This window comes from Marmota flaviventris, chromosome 14 (genome assembly GCF_047511675.1).
Source record: "Marmota flaviventris isolate mMarFla1 chromosome 14, mMarFla1.hap1, whole genome shotgun sequence".
In the NCBI taxonomy this organism is placed as follows: domain Eukaryota; kingdom Metazoa; phylum Chordata; class Mammalia; order Rodentia; family Sciuridae; genus Marmota; species Marmota flaviventris.
This window is the reverse complement of record NC_092511.1, coordinates 84,496,060-84,517,505: the sequence shown is the minus strand read 5'-3', so window position 1 is coordinate 84,517,505 and position 21,446 is coordinate 84,496,060. Positions and strand designations below refer to the sequence as shown.

The 21,446-nt window shown below is 51.1% G+C and overlaps 1 protein-coding gene across 5 annotated transcripts in view; it reads left to right on the top strand.

Moving 5' to 3' along the window:
* Nucleotides 1–21,446, top strand: part of Acoxl (acyl-CoA oxidase like) — a 326,857-nt gene that overhangs the window by 265,570 nt on the left and 39,841 nt on the right. For all 5 annotated transcript variants that reach the window (XM_071601826.1, XM_071601823.1, XM_027952093.3 and 2 more), the window contains 2 exons: nucleotides 1,543–1,630; nucleotides 13,662–13,732. In XM_071601826.1, coding sequence (XP_071457927.1) covers nucleotides 1,543–1,630; nucleotides 13,662–13,732 — 159 coding nt within the window. The remainder of the gene's footprint in view (nucleotides 1–1,542; nucleotides 1,631–13,661; nucleotides 13,733–21,446) is intronic.

Genomic DNA, 21,446 nt, shown 5'->3' with positions numbered 1-21,446 from the left:
AATGCCTTTGATTCTATGTGTACCATCTGCAGTGTTTGATTCATCTTCTCTGACTCCCCTGCAATGGAGGGGGTGGTTGGCATGTGTGAAGAGAGCCTATTGGTCGGGTTCCTGGTGTTCTTCTTTATGGCATGATGGTTAGTTTCAGCATCTCCTAGAACTTCTGGGAATGGTTGGCTGGTTCTTGCGCTTCCATCTGCAGGCTGCTCCCTGAGAGTCACCTGTCTCTGCCACAACTTTTCAGCTGTATTTGTGACACCAATGCAGAGATGCATTGATCCAGAGAGTGAGGAGACACTGTCCTCTCCCTCAAGTGTCATAAGACGCCCAGTTAGGTGTGGAAGCAAATCCCTCTTCTCCAAGCCGTGCCCGCCGCCCTGGGTGATCGTGCTAAATTATACATGGGCAGCGACTTTCGGCAGTGCTCTTTTTCCACTGGGACACATAGCCTTCTGTTGTAAGAAGCGTTTCCCCCAGCAAGACCTCCAGGCCCCCGAAGAAACTGCAGAGTTACGGGAAAGCAGAGTGCTTTCCACCCGAGAGAGCTCCTGGGAGCGTGAGTTAAAACAAATGGGAAGTAGGTAGATCAGGTCGAACTTTCTATTTGAGTGTCATTTCCTTGAGCAGCAAAAAGATTGCTACAAGTTTAAGTATCAAGCCATTAGGTTTTCGAAACAAAGAAAGGCAAGAAGGAACAAAGAAAAGTCAGAAGTGCCAAATTTAACTCTTTTCTCTGCTCAGATAAGAATCTGCCCTTTGCTCCGCTGAAGTGACTCCAGTTCTCTGCTTCCTGATGCAGCATCTTTCTCTTGTTTGTGTATTTTCTTCGTTCTTATTTTATTCCAGCCATGTTTTCTCACTTCCCTTCAAATGAAAAATGAAAAGAAAAGGTGCCCTTCATTGAGGAGGTTGAAAGACCACCTAATACAGTGAAGATCCCCCGAGGTGACTCATTGATTGAAACAGTGTCACAACATACTGTGCATTCCGCTTCCATGTTTATGTCAGTTCTTCACACACGTCAGATGTGGACACTACCAAAGAGCAATGCTTGGGATGTCACAGGAATTCAGGAGGTGATCTGAAATCAAATGGAAGCCCCTGATTACAATGGGAAGAAGGAAGGGAGGGAGGGAAGAGAGAAGGTGGACTGGTCACGTTGGGGATTAGATTTAAGTAGTCAGTTCTAATCTTTAGAATTCTTCAGGTGTGAGTGCCCCTATTAAACAGTCCACTGTATCTGTGCATTTACCTTCTCCTTCAAGTTTCTCGAACGTCTCTTACTGCTCAAGAATTGGCCGTGGCTGCCGCCATATTTGACACGTGAGGAATTACCATAAACACAGACCTGGATTCACCATACATCCTTGATGACATTCACGCACCTAATGAGCCCCTTTCTGATCATGGAGGCCAGCCCACCAGAGACCTTGCCCTTTCTTATTGTATATTAAAAATTGGATGTTTGCCATCTGTCTTGTTGCAAAGTTTAGTTCTCTCAGAATGTCATCAGTGGCTGTTTTTCTTCTGTCAATGTACCAGGTGGTGACCAAGAAAGAGGACTTCTTCCATGCCTGGAACTCGTGCCTGCACCATATCACTCTCCTGTCCCTGGCACACACTCACAGAGGTCAGTTGGGATGAATGTTCGTTCCTGGGCAGCTCAGGGCTCTGCAGTTCATCTGGGAATGTGGCTTTCCAGAGAAGAGGCAGTCCTCACGCCAGTCTGAGCCTCATGTTGGACTTAGGGCCCTAAAGACCAAGAATCGTGAAGCTTATGGTAAATCAGCTCCCAGCCCCGTGGGAACACTGACTAGATGACACCCACAAACCCATCCCTAAACACATCTGGAGCCTGGTGATGGCAGATGGCACCAGACAGCAGCCAGTTGGCAAAACGCCAGCTCCCCAGAAATGACCTTTGCCCCACAATGACTGTCATTCCTAAATAAACAAATGGGAGGGTGCACACCAGACAAAGCAAGGGTGTTTTAATAGGGCCACTGCCTCAGAATGAGAAGCACAGGGCTAACTTTTCAACCTCGTCCTTTAGGTCGCAAGAACCAGGGTCAGCTTTTTAAGTCAGGGATTCTCAACCAGGGGCATTTTACCCCCGAGGGGGCATTTGGCAAGGCTGGGAGATGTTTTAGGTTGTCTGAGGGTGGGTAGTGTTATGGGCAGATAGTGGGTGGAAGCCTATCCTACAGGACGCAGGCAAGACCCCCACAGCAAAGACTCCTCCAACCTAATACATCCGTCACTCTGAGATTGAGAAATTCGAATCTTCATTTTGGCCTACAAAGACCAAAATAACAAAATACAATGAAACATTAACAATGAGTAAGATCCAGGGCAGAGGGTCCGTGAAATTCTTGTTTAATCTCAAGAATCATTTGTTTCACTCGGCATCAGGATCTGGAGACATGGGGAATTATTAAAAGAGAAAGTCCAGACGCTCACGAGCTTGTGTGCTATGTGGGGGTTTCCACCACCCTGGGCCACTGCTGGCCCCAAGGGCAGGGCTGGGATGGTCCACCTCCACAGCTGCAGGGGCCTGGCTCCTGGTGTGTCTGGACACTGTCATGGTGGAATTCCTGCTGAGAGTCAGGACAGATGTTACGGCAGAACCCCGGAGAGCCTGCATCATAGCCAGCCCCAGCCTGCTCACCACCTCTCTCCCCAACCAGGAAGTTCTAAGAGAGCAAAGTGCCATGTAATGAAGTGCCACGTGATCCAGTGGCCAGCCCCTTCCTGCAGAGCTCTGTTGGGAGCTGGCTTGGAGGGAATGGTGTGGGCTCAGACCAAGCCTGGCCTCTTCTCTCCCTCCAAGGACCAGCTCTGGGGTGGTCCCATTCCTGGGGTGAGGCTCATGGTACAGAAGAGAAAGGACAGGAATGAGAATGTGCCAGGAGCAAAAAGGTTCCTTGGGAAGCAGGAGGCCCCAGGAGTGCCACCCGAGGGCCGGCCTTTGCACACAGTGACTGCACTGTGGAAGAACCAGGGCCAACTTAGCCTTCCTGATTCTGATTGGACTCCACCGCCTACACCCTGGGGCGACGGGGAAGAGCAGGAGAGGGGCCAGAGGATCAGGGCAGGGCAGAAGTTTCCCTTCCCTTCAGGTTATTAAGATGCAGGACTGGGTTCCCTCATCTGCAGATCCAGAAGTCTTATCTGCACACCCACACTGTGCCAGACTCAGGGAAATTGAGTCATCTTGCTTGAACTTAGAAATGACTGATGCATAAACCAGAAATGTCAGTTTATTCACAAGTCAAAACCCAACTGCCAAGTCATGGGCACATGGCCTATTCCTTCACGGGCACCTCTCCACATAGAATTGACTTAGGAGAGGAGGTTGCACCAGGCACCCCATCTGTGTAGCACATGCCCTCAGGCCTGGCTGGATACCTGAGTGTCCACTGTGATCCCCGCAGGCCATGTACGTCCCTGGACTGGCTTGGTGCCCCAGTGCCAGCCTCACCCCTCAGAAGTGTATGTACACCCCCCTTCTCTATTGGAGGGTTGTTTTTCATATTTGTTGATCAGACTAAAATTTATCTGAGATATGAAGCCATGCCCTAGACACTCCTACTGAAGGTAAAATTGCCCCAGGCCTCCCTTCCAAGTGTGCAGAATTCCTTTGGCTTCACTCCTAGGGTACTGGGACCCGGATGCTGGGGTTTCTCCTTCTGGGCTTCTGTGCACTGACCACAGACACTGCCAATCCTGGAGCCCAAGGATGAGCCCTGTGGACTCCAGGTTTTCAGAAATGGGATTGTGTTTGAGAAGGGGAGGGGTCCAGCGATCAAGCCGCGGATCCCTTCACCTTAGAAACTCGGCGGCTCAGTCTGTTGGTTGAGAGCATCTCTGTGCTTGGTGTGGGGACTGAGGATGTGGGCTCCAGAGTCAAGTCACCTTGCGTTGACTTGCAGTCAAGTCAGATCCTAGCATTGTCTCTACAGCTGTGAGCGAGTAACTCAGCCTCTCTGGGCTTCAGTTACACCCTGATGTGTAGAGTGGTATTTACATCATGGGGCTGTTGGAAATATTAAACTAAATGATCCTCGAAGTTCCTTGCTGCAGCACCTGACTCATAGTGTTTAATAAAAAAAACTGTATCACTTTTAATCAGTACAAAAATCTTAGTTCTCAGAATCGAAGTAAACCATGTAGACCTTGTTCCTTAAGATTAAGAAGAAAAAGGAAGATGAAGCATCTTAGTCTCAGTGCACAAGGTCTCAACACCAGGAGGAAACATCAAGGATTTGAAAAGAAAATCCAAATTGATTCTGAAACTTTCATTGGTATTCCAAAGTGATTGCTTTCAGGAAATGAGCCCCAGGTTCAAGGTCAGATGAAGAATGTTTGGGTGTATAAAATAAAGGGAGAAGATTAATAAGAACTAGTTCAATGGCAGCATTTAGAAAGTCCAGGAGTATTCTGGAACAGAGCGATCCATCTATACCAAGGAGGCTAGTATGGATACATAATGAGTCCAAGGATAAGACCTTACCAAGCAGCACCAGCCAGGGAAACAGAGATGGTACCTTCAGTAGCCTGCTGCCCTCTGGCAGGGTCTCCCAAGGGTGGGAGAGGAAGTCGAGGAGCCCATCTGTCTTGGGTGACCCAGCCAGATCCTGCCTTCAGAGACTTCTGAAAGGAAGAGCTCAGGAACGAGGAGATGAGGCTCAGCCTGTTAAAGCTCAGACCTTGGGTCCACCCACATGACAATACACCCAGAGTTGAGCCATTTTTATTAGGAACAAATGGGGGGAAAGCCTTCTGGCATTCGCGTCCGCTTGTCACCTGAGGACTGGAGAAAACCATGTTTGAAATGAAAATGTGAAGCGGTCCCCAGTGGTTTCTAGTGGCATGGAACGGTCACAATGATGAATTGTTGTTTTTCTGTAATACCCATTTTTATCTTGCCCTAGAAATAGCAGTTCTGAAGCCTGGTGGCGTCTGACCCCTAAGGGCGCACCAGTTCCTAAGCAAAAAAAAAAAAAAAAAAGGAGAAACTAAGCACTTTTATTAAATAATGGCAGCCAGCCTTTCCCAGCTCTGTCCAGAACAGTCTCTTGCTTTTCCTGCCCTCAGAGCTGGTGAGGAGTTCTCATAATGGAGCAGGAAGACACTTTTTCTTAATAAAGTGCCTAATAATTTGAAATGTTCACATTAAGAGCAGGTTTTGATTATATTAGAACATGGACAGGTAGGGATTTCTGCCTACTGAGGATTAATCTCACATTCCTCTTAAGGGTGTTTGTGGGGTTTATTTTTGTTTGTTTGTTTGTACCAGGGATTGAACTCAGAGGCACTTGACCACTGACCCACAACCCCAGCCCTATTTTATATTTTATTTAGAGACAGGGTCTCACTGAGTTGCTTAGCACCTCACTTTTGCTGAGGCTGGTTTTGAACTCGTGATCCTCCTACCTCAGCCTCCTGAGCTGCTGGGATTACAGGTGTATGCCACCCCCCATCCCTAACCCCTGGCAATGTTTGTGTTTTGAAAGGAGACTTTGTTAACTGCAAGCATGATCACATGCATTACTGTCATTTCAGTTCCTTGTTTGATCCCACAGTGCTTGTTCGGTACTCTTTACGGAATCAGTATGTCCCTTCTAACTGCAGATGGGGTTATTCTTTATATAATTGCATTCACCTGGCTTTCGCTTTGGCATTTGTGCCCTACATTATGTGAGCTCAGAAACATTCAATACCGGGACTTCAACAGGAGGTGCTCTGTGAGTATGGGTACTTGTGTTCAACTACCAGAGTCCCCCGAGTCCCGAGTCCTCCCATCCAGGCCTCGATGGACCTACAGTTTGCAAGTCAGCCCACTCTTTGGATAGTGGGTTTCTGCTGCTGGAGGTGGGGGTAGGGAACCAGAGGGACCAGTTGACAGTGGTGATGTGTACCCTCCCTTCCCACTGGCCCCCATCCGCTGGTAGGACAAGCTTTAGCCAGTGTGACCCCGCACTGGTGGCCTGAGGGAGGGGGAATGCTGTGGGTACCACTGTCCCTGACACTGACCTCTTCCATTGTCCAGCCCCCATTAAATATATAGCCAACAGAGCTGCCAGAAGGTTTAGGGAGCCCAGGATGGGCAGACAGAACTCACTGCCAAATCGAGGCAGACCCAGAATCTTGGCAGCCCCAGCATCGGGAAGAGAAGGCAAATCCCAGCTCTGCTTTCTCTATCCCAGTCACACGACTGAATCCCGACCTCTGAGCACTTCCTGTGAGTGAAAGGTGCCTCTGGGGCATTGGGGTTTCCTTCTCAAAGCTTCACTTCTCCCCTTGACCCTGGAGGTGAACTTGTACTTCAGATCTGCTGGACCTCAGGACTCCCAGGTGCTGCTTTCTAAGAAGGGCCACGGCTGCACCCTCCCCAGGACGGAGACCCCAAGGACCCTAACCAAGCTCAGGAGCTGGTTGCAGAAGATGGCTGTCCTTAGACACTGTGACTCGCTGTCCTTTGAAGGGAGTGACAGTGTATGAGGCAGTTTTATCACAAATGACCCAAGGACCATTGCACCGGGAAGAAGAAAAAAAGAAAAAAAAAAGGCAAAGTCTGGCTCCTGGAGGTCATTTGTTTTGTGGAGTCCCCTTAAGAACAGAGTTTAAACCTCTGGGATTGGACAGAGGCTGATGAGACGTCACTTATCTGTTGGGCCTGGTGTCCTGGTGGGCTGAAATGATCCCAGCAGTTCTTATCTACAAGTGCTTGCTCTGCACCCAAACCACATTCAGTGCTTGGTTCTTGTAATTTGTTTAATCTCCATAACAACCCCACAGCGTCCACGAGGCACCTGAAAGGCTGGCTACGGTGCCTGGGATATAGGTGCATCGGACAGAAGCAAGATTGCAATCCCAGAGGTCTGCTGCTCTCTGCCCACGTGCAGGGCCCATAGTTCATGCTGGGTCTAACTCTTCCAGCTCAGAATTGCTGAAAAAAAAAAAAAAAGCAAGAGAAACACGCCCCCACATACACACTTTATATATATATATATTTTTTCCTTTATTTTCATGTGATTGAAAAATCGTAGTTTGCATGGTGAATTTCCATGCTGGATTGACATCTTCTGACACCTATTTCAAAACCAAGTTAGACTGATAACCCACATTGATGGGCAAAAATTACAAAAAAAAACAAAAATGAATTCACACTGAGTAACTGTAGACTGTGAGTTTTCCATTGCCATTAGTGTTCAGAGTAAAACCTACACTGTGAGTACAAACAGAAATGGAGGCACTTTTGTCTTATCATAGTAATTCTAAATAAGATTTTGTATTTTTGAAACTTAGCCTATACCACATATTGTAAAGTTAAACACATTGGCAATAAACATTATTTAAATTTAGGTTTAAGGGACAACATGTTCTAATCTCAAAAACATTTAGCAAATAACCTTTGAGTTCACATGAGCCACCCACACAAAAACCAAAATGAACTACAGAAAAAAAAAAACAAAACAGAAAAAGCAACTGTCTGTTGACAACCAGATTTTCTTTCAGCTCTTGAGTTTTCATCTATAAATAATCTGTATGTTTCGCATCTGACCATTTTCTTAAACGGCGCCTCCTGGCATGTTCTCACTTTAGAGTGTCTAAAAGACAAGAATTAAATGTGTAAATCATGGAAACTATTAAGTTTTTGGAGGGAAGCTCTCTAAGACACATGCTTTTTAGATACCAAAAGTGTCAAAACGAGGCATTAAGATGATGTATTCTTTCTTTAGTGCATCTGTTTATCTTTTGTGAAATCTCAAGCTTGATAAATCACCAGAGATAAAAACATCATTTTAAACTTATCATAGATCCCAAATGCCAGGAGGAAAAACAGCACTGTGTCCTCTCTCTCATGAATTTACCTCTCTCCCTGCCTATGACTTATGAGATTTTATTTGCAGAGAAAACATAATGTTCTATTAACTTGAAAATGATGGCTTTTCCCCAGAAATGTGAGAACCAGAGAGGGAGAATAAAAGCAGTTTATTCATCCTCAGATCTAATCACCGAACAAGTTTCACTGTCTGCTTCAAGTGGCATAGAGTGTTACATGGGGAAGATCACAAGATAACTAAGGGTGAGGTTTTCACCAGTAGCTTCATCCACTGACACTTAGAAGCCCTGCTCTGCATATCAAAGTGGGTATCGAAAACTTGACGGGGAAATTTTACTTAATACCAGCCTAAATAGAAATTGGTAAAGCTAGCTCAATTCCTTGACCCTGCCCCCAGAAGTCACTCAGAAATTCTCAATTAGCAGCCTGGATAATCAAGAAATTCCCATAAATTTTCTAATTATAAATGAAAATTCTTCTGTGCAGCTAGAGGACTTGTTGTAGAGATGGCTCCTAAATGGTTCTTACTGTGAACTGGAGGATTGCAGATCATGAATCAAATGAATCAGTCTACAACACAGAACATGGCAGAGCATTCCAGAATGTTCCAACCTGCTGCTTCATTTGTAAACAGTTTCCTGATGCAATGAATGAATATCAGAGTTTCTTGCCTTGTCCGTATTTTATGATTCTTCAGTCTTCAACTTAGAGCAAATCAAACTTCATGTGAACCTACTTCAGGTCGTGGGCATACCATGGAATTTTTATGGTAATGGTTGCTGATGAAGCTGATTTAAAGAAACACTCAGCTCTGTTGTAAGCCTCAGAGATGCCCAAAGTCCCAGCTGTACGGGACCAGTGGCTGCCATGAGCAGCTGACCTCCATTTCTTCTGCTCTTTCCACTTACAAGAAGCATGTAAGCCACACTGGTCTTGAAGAATGGCCTTGTGGGACTGCCTCAGGTGTGGGACCAAGATGGCAGATGTCCTGAGAAGTTGAAACTCGCTTCATTCTCCATCTCCAATGGCCATATGAGCACTGAGACCACAGAGATGCTCCAACCGAATGAAGCATCTGTTCAGCTGGCCCACAGAGGCAGTACTGGCGTGGAGCACCCTTTCTTTGCTCCCGTGTCTACCCAACCCCATCCAACATCCACTTCTTGAAGGTCTATCATGGCCTGGGGACTCTGTTAAGTTCTAGTCTTAAAAGATCCAGGAAGAAACAGCCCCTGCTTCCCAGAGGCATTGGTCAGAACTGGAACATGAGCTGCCCGAAAGAGATGGAAGTCAGATGAGGTATGGGGTGCATGTGGCCTCCCATGGGGTCAGGAAGGAAGTTTTGGAGAAGAGGCCAGGGAAGAATACTGAGGGAACAAGCCTGGCAAGGTGGGTGGTCATGGGCATGTCAAATGCCTTTGGGGCCTGGCCTCTGCTGGGTGGCCATGGGAAGCTGGGAATTGTCCCTACTGAGCAGGGTCCACCTGCACACCCAGGCGTCCTGGAGGAAACTGTCCTGGCACTAGGGGACATGTGCTTTGGGGAAAGGGACCAATATGTCAGCAAGTAGGCATGACCAAGAGGTCAAGGGACAAGGATCTAGTGGCAGTGGGGACCAAAAGGAGGATTTGCTTCAGAGAAGCAAGAGCCCTGACACTGTGCTGGAGGAGGCTGCCCCTTGGGAACTGGGCGGAGAGCCTGCAGAAACAGCTACAGATGAGGGCTCCTCGGTCAGAGGGGCCCCGCCCGCACCCGCAGGCTCCAGGCAGAGGAGTGGTCAGAGAGGGAGGGCCACGCACAGCTCGGCTGCTCTCCAGAACTGAGAGCATGAGCTAGTGACAGAACAGGCTGAGGATGGAGAAGCCAGCAGTGGCCCTCACCCTCACCACACCTATAGGTGCCTGAGGGTCACCTCCACCCCTTCACCCAATCCCAGTGGGCAGAACACTGGAGCCACCGTGACTGCTGGTTGCCAAAATGTCAGAGGCCCCGTTGACCCTTTGCTTTGAAAACAAAACAAAGTTTTCCCTGAAAAATAAAACCCCTCCCTCCCCCTCTCCCTCCCTCCCTCCCTCCCTCACCATTTCCCTTAAGTTGTGAAGAGGTAGGCGGGGGACTTCAGAGGCCTGGGGCCGCAGCTCTGCCACTGAACTGAGAGCACTGCTGTCACACACAGGTGACAGGAGGGGGCTGAGCGATGGGGGCCATGTTGCCGCCTCCTGCTCCAGAGTCAGCGAAGACAGGACTTGCCAATCTGGGGCCTCCTGGTGAGGGCACAGGGAGGCCCCCTGCCACTAGAGAGGGCCGCCTGGCCCCAGGCACCCAGTCATGACCCCTCCAGTTGGGACTGTCCTCTGGGGTAGCTTCAGCCTCCATTTCTACCATCCTGAGAGGGGCTGCCTCCCTCTGCAGCTGGCTGAAGTGAGACCCCAGTTTGCGCCTGGATGCAGCCTTTGCGGGCCTGGCTCCCCCTCCCTGGGGAAGCAGGGTCTGGGTCCCCAGGGGGAGCTGGCTGGCTGTAGCGCCAGGTCTTCCTTCTCCCACAGGAGCTGCCCTCCATGCGGGGCCAAGGACAGGGACACAAAACAGTTTGAAGACATGAAAGCAACTGGCTCCGGGCTGCCTGGACATGGGTGGCTTCATTCACCTCCAGGGCAGCTTTGAATTTTCCTTAGGACCTCTGCAGCCAGGGGAGCTGCGCCCACCTCCGCCTGGCCCCTTCTTTTTGCAGCTTTGTCCCACACAGCATAAATTCTTCAGTTTGGACACCAAGCTCTTCCCTGGCCAACCTGGTCACCCCTTGACGTGGCTGAGCATCAGCAGCACTTTGCCCACAAGAGACCTCCGCTGTTGGGACCGGGAAGGCACAGTGTTGGGGTACCTAGGGGAACGCAGTACAGGCTCTGGTGGCCCTCCAGGAAGCCCATGGAGAAGGCTGCAGCTGGAGAAAGGCCAAGAGAGAGAGAGAGCCTAAGAGAGAGAGAGCCTAAGAGAGAGAATCCCTGTTCCCAGGCCCTGGCACAGGGATCGAGAAAGAAGCCAAGAGAACATTGTGAGATTGGATTTCGGAGCAGGTGTGGTTCACATGCCAGGGTCAGGTGTGCCTCCTAACTTAGCCGGGGACTTCCAGTCTCCCCAGCAATATTCAAGCAGAAAACAGCGGATGGCCTTGTCCATGTGGATTGTCGTGTCTGTCCCCCTGATTTGCAGCAAGGAGTCATAATGACATCTACTCCTGACATCCACTTCCCTGACTGTCAGGCACGTCCTGCTGGGCAAGGTCCTGCCTTCCCTGCAAAAATGGCAAAGGCAGAGATGGCTGGGGGGAGCTGGTGTCCCCACTGCAGCGCATGGCCATACGCTTTTTCTCCCACGGGACCACACTTCACTTGCATTAGGTCACTTTTCCCCTATGTTCCCCACCCCCACCCTCTAGGCCACTTGTTCTGTAAAGGTCTCTGTCCTCTCTGCGGGCTCACCTTCTCCCCCCACCAAGGTGGGAGGCTCCACCAAGGAGGATGTGACTCTGCTCACCAGGTGAAGGCTCGCGGCCCGCTGCTGACCTGAGCAACCTGGGGACCCCAGGGGCCATGGGTGTCAAGGAAGCACGTCAGCCTGCAGTCTCTTAGGGAAAACTGCCCCCGACAGACCTGAGCTGTGGGTGCTTACCCTGAGGCCCATCTCATTCTTACTGGGCACCCAGCCTCTTCAGGTGGAGGGACATCCGTACCACAGATGCTTTCATTCTGAGGGGTTTCTCCTCTTTAAGGGAAGGAGGGGACATGGCATGTCAACCTGTCAACAGTGATGCCCCTGCCCACAGCCGTGGGCTGAGAGGGGCTGCCCAAGAGTGCCCATGCCCATTCTTTCTGCTTTGGGGACTTGCTGGACACCAGAGTAGTATAAGGTGAGAGAGAAGCCTGCCATTGGCCTGAGAGCATGTGTCACACTGACCTCTAAGTGAAGGGAAGTGACTGAGAGATGCGTTGCTCCCCCTCTGCTCCCAGGGTGGCTGGTGTCCTCTATGTAGAGGGTCCCAGGTGCTTGTCTCCTGAAGTTCAGCCACCCCGTGAGGGAACCCTCTGTGGTGTGGCCCTGAGTTCCCACCGAGGCACCTCAGTCCAGCTCCACAGGTGGAGTCTTGGCTCTGGGCATGGGGGACATGCCACAGGTGGAATGGGGTTTGAGCCAAGGCGCAGGCCTGACTTCTGGGCGCTCTCCTGAGCTGAGGCCAGCACGTCCATCTAACACCAAAGACTGATCCCAAAAGAGAAACCCAGTCTCCCATGTGGCACTGCAGGGAGTGGACCAGGGAAGAGAGGGTGACCAGGAGAGTGAGAGGAGCTTCCTTGAGGCACAGCAGGAGGTGCTGGTGTGACATTGTGCCCTGCACTGTTCTCTTATGCCCAGCCCTCCCTCTGTCCCCACCCCAACCCTAGAGGCTAGCACCTTCTCTACAAGTGACCGAGGACCTTGAGGCCCAGCGAGGGCACAGGAGCCTTCTGTTGGTTCTGAGCACACTTTGGTTAGGTAAGAGCAGGTGTTTGGACGTGGAAGAAATAATTAATATGAGAGTCGATGGGTCGCACCCAAGTGTCATGACGGAAACAGTCTGGAGAATTGGGTTCTATAGGTAACATTGGACAGTGCTCTTCTGATAAAAATCCATTATTGCTGATATAATCCTCTTTAAAACATCTTCGACTGTGAACGTGACATCTAGACATCCTTGGGGGCCAAGACAGTGGACTCAGAGCACCCCTTGGTCCTGAGGCAGTGTAGCTCTGCCTGCCCTCAGGGGTCTGTAAGGGCGAATGGACCTGGAGTGGTCGAGGGCTGTGTGAGACTGCTTGGGCGGCCTGAGGGGTTCAGTGCAGGGCTGCGCTTTGCAAGAGCTGGGGCTGTTGCCAGCAGAGTGGCAGAGAAGGGCCTGCCGGGTGAGCACGGCTTTGAGACTGGCAATCAGAGGCTAATCCAGACAGGTTAATTCAGTAAAAAACTCTTGTCCCTGTCCAAAGAAACAGGCTGAAACCTGAGGGGGCAGAGCAATCATGGGGGCATTCAAGAGCAGGGATGAGAGTCTGTATTTGGGCACTTATTTAGACCCCAATTAAAAACTGGTGCTCAGGATACCAGTTGGACTTTGGTGAAAGCTGGGTCCCACCATCAGGGAGAAGGGAAGGGTGGTTTATGGAAATGGTCTAGATTCATAGGTCTAGGGCTCTGCTGGCCCATATCAATGGATCACTAAAACATCTGTTTGTGAACCTTCCTGGGCCTCCCTCCTCATTCTGCTTGGAAGGCTGGTGGGGGAAAGATGGCTGATACATCTGGGGGGTGGTTGTGGGACTTGCTGAAGCCAATATGTGAAGCCCTGTTGTGTTGGAGTGTTGGAGCCATGGACATTGGGCTGGAAGGTAGAGTTAGAAAGCTCAGCACTGCCAGGTTTTCCAAGGCAGGGGGAGCCCTCCCCGTGGAGGACGTGGGATAGGGTTCCATCTCTGGGGGACAGAATGGCCAGGCTGTGGCTAAACCCGGGAGCTCTGGCTATTTGGGGTAGAGCTTTGGCAGTTTGGGGTGGAGCTTGGCTGCTGGTCCGTGGCCTTGTGCTCTGATGGACTCATCCCAGCCAGGCAGAGAAGTCGCTGTGTGCGGGCCCTGACCCATGCAGGGCAGGCAGGAGTTCCGCCATGTCACAAGGAAGGGCAGAAGCAGCTTGCCTTCATGTCCGTCAGGACCATGAACTCTCCTCCAGGCCAGCCCTGATCCTTGTCTGCAGGAGGGTCGTTCACTGTCTTTTCTCCCCGTGCAGTGACCTTGGAACAGTTCTCCCAGGCAGTGAGGAGCTGCCCAGACCCACAGGACCAGGCTCTGTTAATGAAGGTAGGTTACCAGATGAAGTACTGATTTCCTTAAAGCCTCTAGCATTTGTGTCGCCCCGAGGAGGGTTCTGTTTTCACAAGCGGGAGTAAATTTATCATCTCTGAGTTTTGTGCTCCGTGGGGATACTCTTGTCATCTGCGGGTGGGAGGACTGCTGGTTAATGAGCACAATTGAGTGCAGACGTGACAGGAGAGTGGGTGTCACCTACGAGCAGGGAAGCTGTTGAATTCTCCAGAGGGCCCCATTGGTCTATTTAAACTCATCTGACAGTCTTGATTCTTTTAGCAGATTTATGAGGCTTGGCCAAATTCCATGTCTCCCTCTGTATTTTTTAATTAAGACAAAGGATTCCCTCCATTCCCAGTCTGCCACCTCCTTGCTATTAGATGCTTCATGTTAGCCGTTGGGATGGGCCTCTCCAGCCAGATCTCCCTTGCCTGCGAGCGCAAGACAGATTTCTTCCCTTCTCAGAGACAACTGTTTTATTCCTTCCAAATGACAGGAGCAGAGGTGTGGTAGCCACCTATGCTTGGGCATGCAAGTGGCCTGCATGAGTTTCATCAGAGCTTTGTCTTTGAAAGCAGAGAGTAGTGTAGAGCTGCCCTTCTACCAATGACTAAGATGCCCGTTTTCACCCAGAAACTGGGCACCCATGTCTCCATGAGGTCACTTCCATTTCATGCCATCAGGAAGCTGTGTGCACCAGGAATTGCATTTCTTCACCCAAACACCAGCTTCTTTGCCAGGTGTCCTCTGACTTTAGAAATGAGTGGAAAAAATAAGGTGTCACCATAAGGGATTTTCAATTCATTTGCCTAAGATGTGATATTTTTGGTCTGTTTTTTTTTTTTTCTTTTCTTTTTTTAAGCTTTCAGTGATGCTAATTTCATAATCAAGAGGGGCTGTGGGTCCTAAGCTCTGGGTTCCTCCAGGAGACCCACGTCATAGCATGCCCACTTGGCAGTCCTGGGTGTCCGCCGACACAGGAACTGGTGTGGCATAGATTCGGCATGTGGGCATTTCTTGCTGTTCTGAAGTGTCCCACACCAGGCTCTCCGTGCCCTGCCCTGTGCTCCTTCCTTCCCCTCTTTCTGGCCATTCGTGCTCAAGGCGATGGGAACACAGGCCTTTGGTTCTTTCTTCCCATCCTGTCCAGCATTTCTTCTGCTCCTTGCTCCTTTGTGCTTTGTCCTTGCTCTACTCTTTCTGTCCATCGAGTCCCAATTTCAGGAGGCGAAACTCCTATGACCAGTTTGGTACTACCGTGAGCCCCACCTGAATGTTACGTGGGCATCTCAGAGGTGGCATGGGGCAGAGAGCAGAACCCACAGCCTGGCTCAGGAGCTCACCTTGGACGTGCCTCTAATTGTCCTTGTGGTTACACTACTTGGGACGCTGCAGCCCCCTGAGTGTCTTCTCATCTAGAGGGAGTGGGTACGAGCAGATGCCACCTGAGGGCCCCTCTTCCTCTCACAGTGTCTTGCCCTCCTGCCCCTCATGCTGCCCTGTGCACTTGTTTAGAGACTAAGCTAGGCTTGGGCGAAGAAGTTAAGGTGGCCTGGGACGTCTGGGATGTACACGACATACAGTAGCCTGTGTCTTCCCTGTGGGTTTCTGCAGACCGTGGGACCACGGTCACCAGGATGATGTCTTCCGGTGTTTTCACAGTATTTGCAGATACTTGAACAGGCATCATCAAAGAAGTTTCACTGAGCAAAATGTGTGCTCAGTTCATATAGACCGAAACCAGCTCATGCTTTTTTTCAGGAGATTGAGGTTTTTTTCATGTCACCTTTGGGAGGCCACCACGTGGGTGGGACAGTGGTGTGCAGGATTTTTGTAGATGTATGTGAGAGCACTGGAGCGACAGTAGGCCGTTCTGACCGCAGTCACCTGCTGTCCACTGTGCTGTCTCCAGTGCACTTTGCAGACTTTCTGTAATAAGTTTAAGATCTAACTCAACCTCACGAGAACCTGTTGGCAGGAAAAACAATGCTGGGCCAAATATGGTATTTTTTTAAAATTATATTTTGCATACATATTGTCACATCCGTGTGAGGTCAGGTAATAGCCTTGGGTAGCTGTGAACCATGCAAAGATTATTAGTCACACCCTGTTCTGAGGGTCCTGCCGGATAGATCCCCAGAGTACCTGCTGCTCTGGGACTCAGCTTCCCCATCTTCCAAGCACAGGTCAAGTCTATGACTGTCTTGAGGTTTTTCCCACCACTGCATCCTGGGAAGGGGCTAGGGAAGAGGTCCTGCAGGGCAAGCCTGGTGTCACTAGGGCTGCCTTCCTGCAAGACTTAACTATTATTTGAACCATAGAAAATACTTCCATTCCACAAGTTACTGACTGGGTCCAATTCACTTTTATCCCCATCCTTTCCTGTTTCTTCCCTCATGCGTGGTCCTTATGCCAATCAGTCTGTTTGGCCCCTGGGACAGGTTTCCCTGTCCCGGCAAACCTGCTAATCCTCAGCTCCACCCACCACTCCCGCTGGCTGCAGGTCTCACCCATGGTCCAGCCACATCCAGGTGTGCTCAGTACCTGTACACCCCACTGGAGCCATGGAGCACCCTGCCCCACTTCCCAGGGTTCCCTTCCCCCACCTCGGATTTGTGGGGGTGGCCTACAGCACCTTCCCGTCCTGGGCTGCTGCGCCAGATCCACATGTGCATCTGGCCCCTGAGCACCTTTCAAAGCCATCCCTCTTCTTCTGTCCCAGAAAGAGCCCCTGGACTTGATCCCCTGGGGCAAGTTCCAGGCTCCACTCAGCCAGGACTGAGCACAGGTCACTCCCTCAGCCTTGTGCCCTCTTCTGATACAAAGAGAAGTCATGTAGCTGACCCTAAAGACCCTCCCAGCTCCACACCCTGAAAATACATGGCTGGGAGCTGCCTGCAACCTGTGACTCTCTGTGTGCTACAGAATCGACCTCGCCACCTCTGCCTGCTTTCTGTCTCCTTCAGGCTCTGCCAGGTGAACTGGGAGCCTCAGTCCTACATGCCACTTTCTGGGTTCATTTATGGCCCCGACTATCTTTCCTTTGGAAAGAATTATTGAATAATTTATCCAAGCAGGTATACTTCTGTGAGTAGAAGGGACTGTCACTAAAAATTCAGCTTGGGTGGCAGGCTTAGGCCAGACTGTCCCAGGCAAGTGGGGGGATTGGGGTCAACCCCTTTTTGGGTCAATTCCAGAATCCCTCCCTCCATCATCTGGCCCTACTTTGCCTCTCAGGCTTCTCTCCCAGCACTTGGTCCAAACCCCCTGCCCTGATTCCCACCAGGGTCATTTCCTCCTCATTGCACCTTCTTTGTAAGTTGGCAGTGGGCAGGGAGACCGACCTCTCAGTGCCAACCTGCCTCTGGACTCCCGTTCTCTAAACTGAGCACGAACGATGGCATCTCCTCCTTTTGTCCTTGCTCATCTGGGAGTTTCTGGCAGTAGCTGTTTGCGATCTGAGTAGGAGACAGCAGGCAGAGCGAGGCCCTCAGTTGTACTACCATTATCATTATCAGAGGTCTTCACGGCCGGGCCTCCCTGCCTCCTTGGGTCAAGCTGGAGAAGTGAGCAGGATGCCTGGGGACAGTGGCCCTTCCTGGTGAATGCTGCTCCCCCAGCTCAGGCCACAGGAGCTAGGGCTCAGGGAGCTTGGGCCGTCGCGTGAGCCCTAGAGCAAGACAGCAGCACAGGGGCCAGCTCAGAGCCAGGTTCCAGCCCCAGTGATGCTGGGGAGGCCCCAAATGCTCCCACGCTGCAGCCCGGGTGGAGGCCCAGCCCAGCCATACTACCCAAGGCCTCTGGCTAGAGGCAGCCCATGAGGATGAAGGTAGGCGTTCTAGGAGGTGCCTCTGAGATCACACCACACTTACTGTGGAAAACAGCAAGAAAACAGCTGCTTGTGACAATAAGGAAGCAAATAAGCAGGTAGCGAACCAGGCTGGCCCCGCCTGCTCTCTCACATCTTTGCTCCCAAAATGGCAGGTCTGGGGCGGGGCTGCCACCCGAGCACTCAGCCTGCTCCCTGTAGAGCACTGCCTGGCTGGTGGCCAGATCAGGATACTGTGGCCCGAGGGGACATGTGGAGTACTTTTCCTACCTGCTAGGATAGGAAAACCAAGGCTATGTGCCAGGCCCACTGGGCTTGGTGATCCTGGTCACCAGGTGTTGAGGCCCAGGTGCCCCTGAGAGGCTCCATCAATGCCCCCTGGGATGTGGAGGGCTGAAAGCCGCCAGAAACTTCTTTAGCATTTCTTCCCACCCACAAGCATTAGTGCTGCCCCAGATGCGTGGAGGCAGCTGGGCAGATGTGGGAGGAGGATCCCAGGCCTCCCTCCCACGAGTCTCTCACCACCATCGCCTGACCTCACGCAACTGTTTTTCTGTCTCAGGATGTTCTAAGCAACCAGGCAAGCTGGTTAAGTCCTTGCCCAACCCAAACTCCAAGGAACCCCACCACGACCCTTCAGCCCTCCCAGGTGACCCAACCCAGCTCCTTTCCAGAAGCAGGCGTCTCCCTGGCCTGCTGGAATCCTGTCTGGAGCAAGGGCCTTCCCAGGGGGCGCAAGGCTCCCCCTTACACAGAAGGAGCAGGCTGGGGAGAAGGGGAAGTTTCCGCATGACCGCTCCGCTGCCTCACCCTGCTCAGGAGGTGAGGAGGCACCCAGCAAGCTGGTCATCTAGTTTTCTTCAATTGTCATTGTCACAAAGATTCCTTCTGCCTCACTTCTCCCAAAGTCCTCCTCCCCCACCCCCCATGTCGCCGGGCCAAGGAATGGCCAGCGAGCGGCTGGGTGCCCAGCACAGGGCATGTCCACACGGGTGCCCTTTGTCGGCCTCCTGCTTAGAGGAGGCCTCAGTGCCTCCAGTTCCCACAGGGCACTTGCCACAGCCACCAAACCTCCAAGCAGGGCGTTGGGGGACTGCCCCAGCCCTGCAGGCGACGAGCAGCAGCCATTTGAGCCTGTCAGGTGGGCGGGGTGGGTTTTTCCCTCTCTCCTGCATTCTAACTGCTCTCTCTTCCTTTTCTCAACGCGTGTAGGTGGTAGCTAGTTTAAGCACCAAACCTAGCAACCAATGGTTAAAAACAAATCCCTCCCGTCACATGCTGGCTGACTGCGATGGCCTTCTTTCTGCAGGCAGCCCCTTGCACGTACAAGGACTTCATCTTGGCCTTGGGCCTTAGAGAGTGTCCTCTGCCCCAGGCAGCAAAGGCTCCCTCTGTCTGTCCAGCCGAGGCCCACGGGGGCTGCCTGCATGTGCCCAGGCATGCCCATGGCCACCAGTCAGGCCTCTGTGGCTGGTCATGGTATCGTGCCTCCCACACAGAAAAAAAGGGTTCTCATTTGAAGCCTGACAACATTTCCAAACCTGATCCAAGGTGAAGAGCCAGTCCATGTTCTGAATCTGTAGACACAGAAGGTCAAGGTGGTTGGGGTGTGTGGTGCTAAAACAATCCCTTCCCCTCATCACCTTCTTACTCCTTATAAGCAAGAGGTACACAGAAAGAAGAGCATGTGTGGCTGGTGGTGTTCCTAAGAGCAGGTGTTCAACAAATGTTGGCTGAGCATCTATTATGTGCTGGGGAATGTTTGTCTAGTCCTGGGCTCACTTGAAGAATTATGTTTCAGTGTTTGTGTTCTTGATAAGGGAAGGAGCTACTGATGCCATAGAAATCAAGTTTCAGACCCAGCCATGCAGGAACAAACGGTTCTCTATGATTCTTGAACCTCCTTGACATGGGGACCCTGGAATGCCTCCCCCTTCCCAATTGGAGATCTCTCCATAAGTGCCAAGGTTGTGCAACCCAAACCAGCACCCCCAAAATCTTTGTGGCAAGAATCTTTGGTGTATAGAACTAACTTTTAACTCTAAAGACTATCTAATGGTCAAATGTCAGGCTCCATAATCAATAGGCAGAAGATTTACTTCAGTGGCCATCTATACACACCTGCTATAATTATAACATCTATGAGTGCCTATGAGGTGACAGGCACTGTGCTGGGTACTAGGGTGCAAATATCCTAAGACATGGTCCTTGACTTCAGGTGACTCCCTGATGAATAGGTGAGACAGACACATCATTGTATCCTAATAGACAAGCACCTCAGAGTGCGCCAAGCGCACAGAGAGAGGAACTTGAGGATGCTAGGGGAACACCCAACTGAGCACCCTCCTCAACATGGATTTAGGGAGGGCTCTGCAGAGAGGCGGCATTTGAGCTAAGTCTCCACGTCTCTGCAGGAAATTCAATTTCACCAAGTGGGTGGGTTCCATGGCACTTAGCAGAGGTGTTGATGTGACAGGGTGAGTTCTGAGTTTTCCATTTATAGAGTGTTTCCGATGTACCAATGCAGGCCTTGAGAGCCAACTGCCAAAACAGGGGTCTCAGACAGCTGCCTCTCCAGAAGCTTGCGTTCCTGTTCTATGCATTTCCCCAACTGACCTATAGAAATCTTGAAACCGCAGTATTCAGTATTCCTTCCTTGGGTTGGAAGACTTTCTGATTTTCCTGTGCAAATACCAGAAACCAGGGTCAGCTAAGAGTTGCTTTGGGGTTGTTTGGGGAGTGTGGCCTCTAGGCAAGAGGCCAGGGATGGAGAGGGGGAGGGGTGCAGAAGGCCTGGGAGAAGAAAGGCAGGGAGGTCTCCTGTCTGTGACGAGGGGATCCCCTGTGCTATGGGACAGTCTGCACTCCCTCCTGCTCCTCCATAAAGCTCTCCTGTCAGGAGAAGTGGGCCACCATGTGGAGTGGCCTTCAGGTGTCTGGTCACCAGAGGGGAGCACATGAACACACGGTGGCAGCAGTATGTGTGTGCATTACATCTTCTTTGTCCCTTGACACCTCATCTTCAAGCATCTAAATCCCTGCCTACGTGGAGAGCTGGCTGGAGAGCAGAGGCCCTCATATTTGGAAATGCAGTGACCTACCCCAGGCATAGAGGGCGCACTCCTCCAGGAACTCTTGCCCAGGAGTGACTGCAGAACCTGTGGAGGCTGTGCCTCCCCAACATCTGTCCCTGTTTGCTCTGTGTGCAGATCTAGGGACCAGGTTTAATTTCAGGCTGAAGACAGGAAAGGAGGATATGTCAGGAGACCCAAGAAAATCAGTAGGATTTGGTGGACACCGGGTATAGGAATCGGAGGGTGGAGTTTGGCCCTAAGAGACTGTGGTTAGTGGGAGGAGAGAACAGAGCCTGGCTGGCACTTGTCAACTTTCCCATCTTCGTCGAGATGGAGATGCTGGAGTGCCCAGGGGGCACCTGTTTTGCACTCACTCAGCAGGTGGAGAAATTCCACCAGGTGTGGATCCAGGCTACCAGACATCAGCAGCCTTCCCAGTGGCCAAAGGGAGACACATTTCCAGCACACCTGTAGTCCCAGCTACTCAGGGAAGGGGACATTAGTGTTGAAGTCACACGAGAAGTCGCGTGGACGGGCTGGGAAGGTGCAGAAGCCGGCACCCACCCGAGGCAGCTCTCCGCACACAACCAGCCACATCACACTCCAGTTAAAAACCAGAGATATTGTGAGAGTGGACAGTTTCTGCTCTCTGTGCCTGCCTAACTCTTCCTCTTGACCTTACTAAATGTTAGGTGCTTTGATTTTGGTTAATTTTACAACCTTCAAACATGTATTTTTTAAAAAAGCAAAACACCATGGATACCAACTACAGATGGGGAAAAAGAGGAAGATTGGTCAGGTCAAC